This window comes from Mizuhopecten yessoensis, unplaced genomic scaffold (genome assembly GCF_002113885.1).
Source record: "Mizuhopecten yessoensis strain PY_sf001 unplaced genomic scaffold, ASM211388v2 scaffold7399, whole genome shotgun sequence".
NCBI classification, from domain to species: Eukaryota; Metazoa; Mollusca; class Bivalvia; order Pectinida; family Pectinidae; genus Mizuhopecten; species Mizuhopecten yessoensis.
In genome coordinates this window covers 30,556-40,412 of record NW_018407028.1, presented here as the reverse complement: position 1 = coordinate 40,412, position 9,857 = coordinate 30,556, and the positions used below count along the sequence as shown (strand labels likewise).

The window sequence follows — 9,857 nt, the reverse complement described above, 5'->3', positions numbered from 1 at the left end:
GGTGGATGCGCCTGTATTGTCAGCTAGGAAGAAGACTGGTAAGTGGAAAGACACATGAAGAACAGAGACTTAATAATTAACATAACTTTAAAAGAAATAAGTTTTTAAGTAAATTATTAATCACGTGTCACTTTAAAGCCTACTTATAAGTTGAAACCAACCTTTTTTAATAAACAACGCATTTACAGGTGGGGAATGGATAACTTAACTGGCATACTGATAACCATAGTTCTATATGTACGAGCCATTAACTACTTCTGTGATTTGTAATACTTGCTGTACCGTCACTGAGATAATCATTGTATATTTACTCTACAGGTATCAAACAGAAACTGAAACAGTTCTTCCCGACGCTACCATTCAGAATAAAAGAAAGAGGTAATCTGTCCTTGACCACCAAAAAACTTAATTGTAAAATGCTTACAATTTTCAACGATGAATAACTGGATCAAAGCACATGATATAAAGTACTGATTGTCCCGGTACTTGCATCAGACGGTTAACATGTTAACGTTATATATAGAGTTTATCATAACATACTCCTATATTTCCCCATAGGATTTCTAAATTTACGAATATAAATCGTGGGGAACATTCACCAGCACAGTGGTTATAACTTCGTTTCCATATTGCAGTGATTCAAGATGTTGAAATACCACAACACTTTGAATTAACGCAAGAACAAAAAAGTGTTATAGAAAAGGTGATGGGTACAGAAAAAGAGGACAAGCATGATGGGGATGTGAAGGGCTACGTCACAATCTATGACTTTGGAGGGGAGAAGGTGTTCTATAACACACACCACTGTTTTATGTCAAGCAACATGGTCTTCGTCCTGGTGTTCGACGTGGCTATGTGTCTTGATCCAAGCCGAGCAAAAGATGGATACGGTAGGTTTGCCAATACAATATATATTGCTTTTAATTTTCTCAATCAATTTTATTGTAAATTGTTTGATCAATTAAACCTATTCGGGAATGATACGAATGAAAACCGGAAAGACTCATACTTATACTATACCCTCTTGTACTTCATTGTTTATCTTATTATTTAAGCTAAAAAACAAGTAACTAAATTGTTAAGTCCAATTCTTAAGCACATTTGTTTGTTGTACAGAGCGAATCGAGTTCTGGCTGAGGAATATCGCTACCTATGCAATCGACAGAGCAGCACCCGGTAAAGGAACTCCACCAGTCATCCTTGTTGGATCTCATTTAGACATTGTTTCTAAAAATGTAAGTTTTTGAAACTGTTAGGAAAACTATAAAATCGGTTAAATTAATTAGTTTTTACAAAGGACTGTATATGTTTCCATAGGTATATTTTATAAAGAGACGCGTTTAACTTTTTAAACATGAAAAAAGGTTTGACATAATATTACAATCAGGATACAATATGCTATCCTTAAAACAATATCGAAACCATCAATGCTATGTCACATGTGACGTATGCAATTCGCTTCAAAAATAAAATAAGATGATAGTCATCCAGCCGCACAATGCATGTTGTTACCTCACATAAATATTCTAATTTATTTTTATTTGTTGAACTCATGCATTTTTTATTTTTTTTGCAATAGTTTGACTGCTTGAACATGTATATAGACATAGCGTTTATGAATATTATCATGTATTATTTTCAATGTAGGATTCATTTATGATTTATAATTCATCAAAGTATTGTCTTCTACGCAGAAAGAGGAACAGAAAAGGATGTTTGCTTCTGTGCTAGAAAAGCTGTACGAGAAACCTGAACTCCGTGAAATTATGGCAACCCACGTCCAGGAAATGTTCCCCATAGCCGATCTGAATGATTCCACTAAAAATCAAGATACTTACGAGCGGGTGTGGAAAAAAATCATATCGATTGCCCCCCTCCAGTCCCAGTGGATGAAACCAGTACCTGCAAGATGGGTTGCCTTGGAATACGAGCTGGTGAGACTGAAGAATGAAGGCAGGATTATCTTGACATATGCTGATTTGTTAGAAATCAATAGCAAGTCAGCAGTGCCATTAGCAGAAGATGACGTAATGGGGTTTATAATGTGAGTAGATATATTTATAACATGTGATATATCAAATAATTTTACACATAGCATTGGATAACTTTAAAACCATTTTTTTCTTTCTTCAGGACACTAAGGTTCTCTGGATCGTTCCTCTGTTTTGATCTCCATAGCAAGAGCCCATTCATCGTTCTTCAACCACAATGGATAATTAATGCATTCAAAGCCATCATCACTGCTCCAAAGTTTACATCTGACCTTTCGACCAAGCAAAGCCTTCAATGGACAGAGTATGAGAAATCCGGCGTATTATCACACGATTTCATCAGGCAACTTTGGGATCGTCCTGCGAAATATCGGTTCCTAGATGAAGAAGACAGACTCTACATCATCATGGAAACCCTTGGACTACTTACTAAACCAATATCGGTAGATGCCGAGGTGGATTACTTCATAGTACCAAGCATCCTTCAACCTGCAGATCCCGAGGTAATTAGTCCAGTTCTTGCTGATCCCGACACAGTTACCACTGTCACTCTTTGTGTGAAGTTCGACAACCCATTCATCCCACAGGCCGTTTGGGACAAGATGATTGCCTCCTGTATTCACAGGTTCCAGCGACTGAAAGAGCTCGGAGATGATGGTTTGAAGTTCATCCGACGCGGTTTTGCCTGCTTGTCTGTGGATTTTCTGTGGAAAATGATCATCAACTGCAGCGACAATGCCATGAAGGTTACTATGTTCAAGACGGATACAGATCACTCCGTACCAACAGGAACTGGAATTAAACTACTCAGTATTCTAACATTTCTTCTCCAGCGGATTCTAAAGTTAAATCACCAAAGTCATCTAGCATACCAAATATACCTCCACAACGACTTCCGGTTCACAGCAGCTGAACAGATGGTGAAGGTGGACGATTTACGGCAGACAGCACATCTGCGATGCTACGGTTTAAAACGGCGCGAATGGATAGACAAAAATGACCTCTACATCTGGTTCAAGAACCCAGACGAGAAGGTAAACAGTGAAAATATTAATATGTAATACACGTATCACATCGAACTCATAAATACTTCGATGTCCGATGCTCAAAAGACGTAGAGATAAACAGTTTATAGATCTTGTTCATAATACAAATATAACATTTAATTCATTAACACTGAAAAACACGTACCGGCTATTTGTACCAGTACATCTAGTATGTTATGTGTTCGTTACGAGAAACAACATTAAAATTTCCCCAGTAACTCTTTTCAGAGCACATTATTATCGAATTTTTCGAAGAATTATACTTAATAAACTTATTGGACAAAAACCAAAATGCCGAACAAATAGCATTATGAGATTAGAATGTATACATTTTTTGTATTCCCTATGTATTACTCTATTGATATTCATATGTTTTGTGTGCGTGTTGATGTTCGATATGGGAGGTGTGTTGGGGCGGTTAATGGAACAAGTTTAATGTTCATATGTTAACACTGCAACGTTTTGATTTGATAAACGTTGATTAATTAATCGTATTGATCGTAATTTATCCATGTCTTTATACAAAGGTATACCAGATACCAGTTTTAATTTATACGTCTGATTATAATTGCAACTGATACCCTGAAACACGAATGACACACTACTCTAATGCGTCCTTTTTGCTCCTTGAAATTATCATAACCACAAACAGTTTTATCGTCTATGAAGTTCCTATCAAAGTGTAGTATTTTAACTTTTTGTTTTACAGAAGAAACGGGCTCTTAAGCGACATGTTGGTAAGTTAATGCCCTTCAACGCAATATTTTACAAATTTAAAAAACATGTTACTTTAAAATACTGTGTTGTTTTTAAATATCGGTTCGAGTTTTTCGCAGAACAAGTTAAAACAACCGACTGGCAGTAAGAACTATACTTACACCCTATCCAACCATGGCATTGATAGGAAATCTACACATTATGAAATAAATAGCATGTTACTAGAAAGTATAAAACTACCTTTCAGAACTGGCTATATGAGTTGATGCCTATTTATGATGTCCTTTTGTTTCCTTCGTTGTTTTAAAAACACAATTAAACAATGTTGACAGATCAGACTAAACATGCACTTCGTTACATTGTTGTTTTTAAATAATTATATATCGAATAACGCAATTGTAAATCACATGTGACGGGATAATTAACTACCGTAAGACAAGCATGGGCTTCATTGTTCTGTTATAATTATATTCCACAAATACTGTACTACAGGTCTTGTGCACTCCACAGTATACGGTTAGAATATAAAATATGTATATTGAGGTAATAGAGCTATGCATATTGCAGGCAAGACAAAGAAATTGCCGGACAGAAAACTGTCGTTCAAAGAGATTGGTAGAGTCACTAGATACATCGGCAGTACATACCAGACGTTCTTTGCCGAACTGGACTGTCCGGTTGCGATAGTTGAGCAGGAGATGGAAGAGCACCGTCACCTCGCCTTTAGATCTCGCATCACAAAGATCTTCATTCACCTCCTCAAAACGAAGGCTGATACTGGATTCTTGGCTATAGCAAATGCAATGTCACGACATGGAATGGACCCTTCCCTGCTCGTGAATATTCTGGACTCCAACAGGAATGTGCTGTTTATAGGTACGTTATGCTGCAGTCTGTCTGTTTGTGTCTGCAACATTATCTCTCTCCTTTTCCACAATTCTTTCTGTTTTGTCTTTCCTTTGTCATGTATTCTTCTTCTAAGTAAGTGTTGCTATATATCCATCCGTTTATGACATAACTCTTCCTTAGACATATCCTCATTGTTCCATGTGATTTGCTCACTTAGGTTTTCTACACCCTTAATTTCCCTTCTTCCATTCTCTTTTTGTAATCAGTATTTGTTTTAAAAGTTGCGTATCCATGCTCTTCTCTATCTCTGATGCTGTCGTTTTTTTTTAGCTCACCTGGTCCGCAATAGGGGAAATAGAGGTAAAACCTTTAAACTTCTTCTTCTACCATATATGTAAAGGGATTTATCCAAATTAGTCTGGAGCATCCTTAGGACAAAACAACTCAATTTTGTATAAATGGTGGGTGTGTCCTCCCTGGGGGCAGATGGGCGGGGCCCAAAAGGGGAAATAGAGGTAAAACCTTTAAACTTCTTCTTCTACCATATATATAAAGGGATTTATCCTTATTTAGTCCGGAGCATCCTTAAGACAAGACAACTCAATTTTGTATAAATGGTGGGTGTGTCCTCCCTGGGGGCAGATGGGCGGGCCCAATAGGGGAAATAGAGGTAAAACCTTTAAACTTCTTCTTCTACCATATATATAAAGGGATTTATCCTTATTTAGTCTGGAGCATCCTTAAGACAAGACAACTCAATTTTGTATAAATTGTGGGTGTGTCCTCCCTGGGGGCAGATTGGCGGGGCCCAATAGAGGAAATAGAGGTTAAACCTTTAAACTTCTTCTTCTACCATATATATAAAGGGATTTATCCTAATTTAGTCTGGAGCATCCTTAAGACAAGACAACTCAATTTTGTATTAATGGTGGGTGTGTCCTCCCTGGGGGCAGATGGGCGGGCCCAATAGGGGAAATAGAGGTAAAACCTTTAAAATCCTCCTTCTACCATAGGGATTAAAGATTTCTTCCCAATTGGGTCTGGATCATCTTGGGCCAAGGGTACTCAATTTTGTACCAAAGGTCGTTGTGGTCCCCCTAGGGGCATGGGGCGGGGCCCAAAAGGGGAAATATAGGTAAAACTTTAAAAAAAATATATACCATAGGGATTCAGGGATTTTATCCTAATTTAGTCTGTAGCATCATTGGGCCAAGGGGACTCAATTTTGTATACACGATTGGTGTGACCCCCTATGGGCAGAGGGACGGGTCTAATAGGGGAAATAGAGGTTCAACCTTTTAAATCCTTCTTCTACCTTAGGTATTACAGGTTCTTATCTTTATTTAGTCTGGAGCATCCTTGTGCCAGTGGGACTCAATTTTGTATAAATAGTGTGTGTGGCCCCCCTGAGGGTAGAGGAACATGACTAAATTTGGGATGAAGCACACTGGGTGAAGGGAACCAATTTTATAAATACGGTGGGTCTGACCCTCCTTGGGGCAGTGAGGGTGCAAACACAGATATAGAGGAATAGCTGTAATATCTTTCCTCTTCCGTTTGGATGAAGGTATTTTGACCAAATTTGAACAATAGCATCCTATTTGGAAGGGAAATCAATTTTGTATGAATAGTTGGGTTGAAGCCCCTTTGGTCAGAGGGGCGGGGCCAAATAGGAAAAATAGAAAAACATCTTTAAAATCATTCTTCTACTGTAGGAATGACAGGATTATGTCTATTTTTTATCTAAATCATCATTGGGTGAGGCAACACTTGATTTTGTGTGAACGGTGGGTCTGAACCCCCAGCCCCACCCACCCAAACACACACACACACACATGGGGTCAGGGCATGGCCCAATAAGGGGAACAACAAATTCTTCAAAATCCTCCTTTTCCTGTAGGAATTACAGGATTTTAGTGCAATTGCATATAAATATATCCCCTGACTAGCCTTGTAATACATGTACACTACCGGCAACATCTAGATATTCCAACTTTAATGTTGCTAACATTTCCAGGTAAGCGATACAGGCCATTTGGGCCTCTTGTTATTTTTTCTGGCCTTCCGTTAGACTATTTCAGTCAGTTATTGTTTGCTTGTATATTTTCTGTACTTTTCAGACGAGACATTGCCGGATAAATGGTTAAAGAGGAATTTGTCTGTCAATGATGTTCCGATCATCGCTGACCACGTTGACATCAAATCATATTTCAACTTATTCCTGGAACTTGGATTCGCTCCCAAAAAAGTTGATGAGTTTGACGACCAGTACAAAAACAACAGAACTCGAGAGAAGATCACCGCTTTACTGGTGGCGTTCATTAAAGAGACCAATCCCCGCCCAACTGTGAATTCAATTCTCCTGGCGATGCAAGAATGCGACATGGACACCGAATCCCTTATTGGAACCCTAAAACCCTCATAGGTACTGTTTTTGTTTTTTTCGAAGTGAAACTGTATATTCAAACAGTCATGTTATTTACATCTACATTTTCCTGGAGCTCAGGATTCCCACTCTTTTACTTTAGAGGAAAGTGTANTTTTTTAATGAAAACGCAAATTTTAGCTGAAATTTATTAGAATGGGAATAATAATATTATATTTTGAAATGTGTATCGGTATATCATAATTATTTTAGCGAAAATATCGATGTTCTTATTCCGCTTTGCTTATCTAACTTATTGATACTTTTCAATTTTATTTCCATTGTAGGTTAAGGACTCCAACATTGTTCTAATACCAAAGAGCTTGTGTCTATTACCATAGAGATGATATGCTGCTCGGATTGTCGCAGACTGGTGTTATGTGAGTTTTTCTCTCTGTGCGCAGTTTTAGAAGATAATGGACCAAAGACATTTTCCGAAGAACTACACTCTACTGCTAGTAAAATGTTAAATAACATACTCATTTCATCAAAGTGAGTGTATCATGTGTATTGTATGTCAATGTGCGATATACAAGAAGATGTACATAAACGATCGGATATTTGAATTCTAATACAATATTACTGATTTCAAATTCTTTCATGTAGATAGCAAAATAATTAAGATTGTGTATGTAATGCGACAGTATCAGTTTAGGAAACAAACCTGCTGGTAAAGATGATGAAGTGTATGCTACGTATCAAGGCTGTTTATTTACCGTGGTGTTATAACAGATATGTATATACAGGCTACATACATAAGGTGTTCGTTGTGTTAAAACAGGACAACGCATGCTATAACATAACATTTTTGTTACCGAGGTGTTATAATATATATGTATATACAGGTTGCATATCCCACAGTAATGTACACTTAGATTAGGAAACTGTTTTGTTTACTGTGTTCTAACAGAGATGCAAATACAGGCTACGTAACTTGGATGTTTACTGTGTTATAACAGTGATGTAATTACAGGCAACATAACTATGGTGTTTATTGTGTTATAACAAGGATGTAAATACGACTAAGTAACTAGGATGTTTACTGTGTTGTAAAGGAAGATGCCAATAAAGCTACATAACTGGGATGCGTACTATATAATAACAAATATGTAAATACAGGCTGCATAACTTGAATGTTTATTATGTTCAAAACAGATATGTAAATACAAGCTACATAACAAGGAGGTTTACTGTTTATACCAGTGATGTAAATACAGGCTACATAACTCGGATGTTTACTGTTTATATCAGTGATGTAAATATAGGGTGTTTACTGTTTTATAACGGAGATGTAAATACAAGCTTCATAACTAGGATGCTAACTGTGTCATAACAGAGATGTTAGGTAGCAGTGTACAGTAGAGGGTTGTGGCTATGGGATATATTTTTGTTAAATGGCTAACCCCTGTATAATGATATGTAAAAAAAAAACATCATAAAAATAAAACTGTATTATAATTGGAATAAGCATGATAAAGTTGGCTATGTGAGCTTCACATTTGTACAAAACAAAAGTTTTTGGTTCATGAACAAAATTATCGCTATAATCTGAAAGGGTGCCTACACATGAAAAGCTAGCTTTACAGGAGGTAAAATTACGACAACAGCACACAACGCAAAATTGCAAAAAATCAAGTTTGTCAACTTTGCTGGGACCCAGATATTTCTGCAACCAAGTAGGTAATCTTTAATTTCAGACAGAACTTAGTTGTGGGGCCAATTTTTGGGTCATAAATAGCATTTTTGGCATTTTTTGGTAATTTTTGATGTGGTAACCATAGTTTTCACACAAGTGAAAAGTTTACAACAAGTTTACAAATATATATATACATGTATATATGTGTTGTGTAGGGTAAATCCGCTGTTAACATTTCCTCGACATGTGCCTTGTTTTTCAGAGTCGGGCCATTTCTACTGTATACTGCTACCTTAATACATGTTACATAACTAGGATGATTACTGTGTTATAATGATGATGTCAATACAGACTGCGTAACTAGGGTGTTTAATATGTTAAAAAAGAGGCGTAAATACAAGCTTTATACCTAAGATGTTTTCTGTGTTATAACTGGATTGCAGACAAAGGCTACATGATAAGGATGCTTACTGTGTGATAATAGGATGTCAATGAACGCAAGTGCACTAGACTATAATTGAGAGCATATATAGATACACGTATAGTTGGTATAACTAGTTGACATGTGATAAAATTGTAGATTATATAATGACCTATCTTAAATGTTGTCGAATGAACACAATACGACATATGTTATGGTTATATAATAACTGATTCCAGTGTAGTTATTTTATGATTTCACTGTTGTCTAAAATATTTTTTTCAGTAAAGCCAGAATTTATCATTCAAGCAATACCATTCATTGGCATTTAAATAATGCGTGAACGCGTTTGTAGAAATAGATGCATTTCTTCACTTTCACAGATGTCATGCTAGCTAACAAATAGGCGAACAAGTTTCAAGTTTTCCTTAGAAGTGATATTGTGCATAAAAGTATTCCAAATTTTACACATTTTGTAAGACACTTTTTCCTAAATAATATTAAATCGCACCTTTAATAGCGAAGTTCCTAAGAAAATCACATTAATGTTTTAAGATTTAAATATCTGAGAGTTCTCTGGACATTTACGCTTGATCCATTTATCGACCATCTTCGATATACAGGAGTTACGCTTACTTTCGCTCTCTGTAGAGAGCGTAGGTGATCGTAACCCCTGAAAATCGAGGATGTTTATCGACCCAAATTACCCTAATTTAACAAGTAAATACACATGAGAATGTGACTAGTGTGGCATAGTGCTAATGAATTTACG

General features: G+C 36.6%; 1 protein-coding gene across 1 annotated transcript; it reads left to right on the top strand.

The window, feature by feature from the left end:
* Positions 1-6: 6 nt before the first annotated feature.
* LOC110453508 lies at positions 7-9,358 on the top strand. Its single transcript, XM_021502463.1, has 10 exons — positions 7-38; positions 319-378; positions 636-890; positions 1,117-1,235; positions 1,695-2,044; positions 2,134-3,025; positions 3,747-3,774; positions 4,322-4,630; positions 6,724-7,028; positions 7,316-9,358. The coding sequence occupies exons 3-9, from the start codon at positions 707-709 to the stop codon at positions 7,026-7,028; spliced, it is 2,187 nt and encodes a 728-aa protein (XP_021358138.1). The 5' UTR covers positions 7-38; positions 319-378; positions 636-706; the 3' UTR covers positions 7,316-9,358.
* The last annotated feature ends 499 nt before the right edge of the window (positions 9,359-9,857 follow it).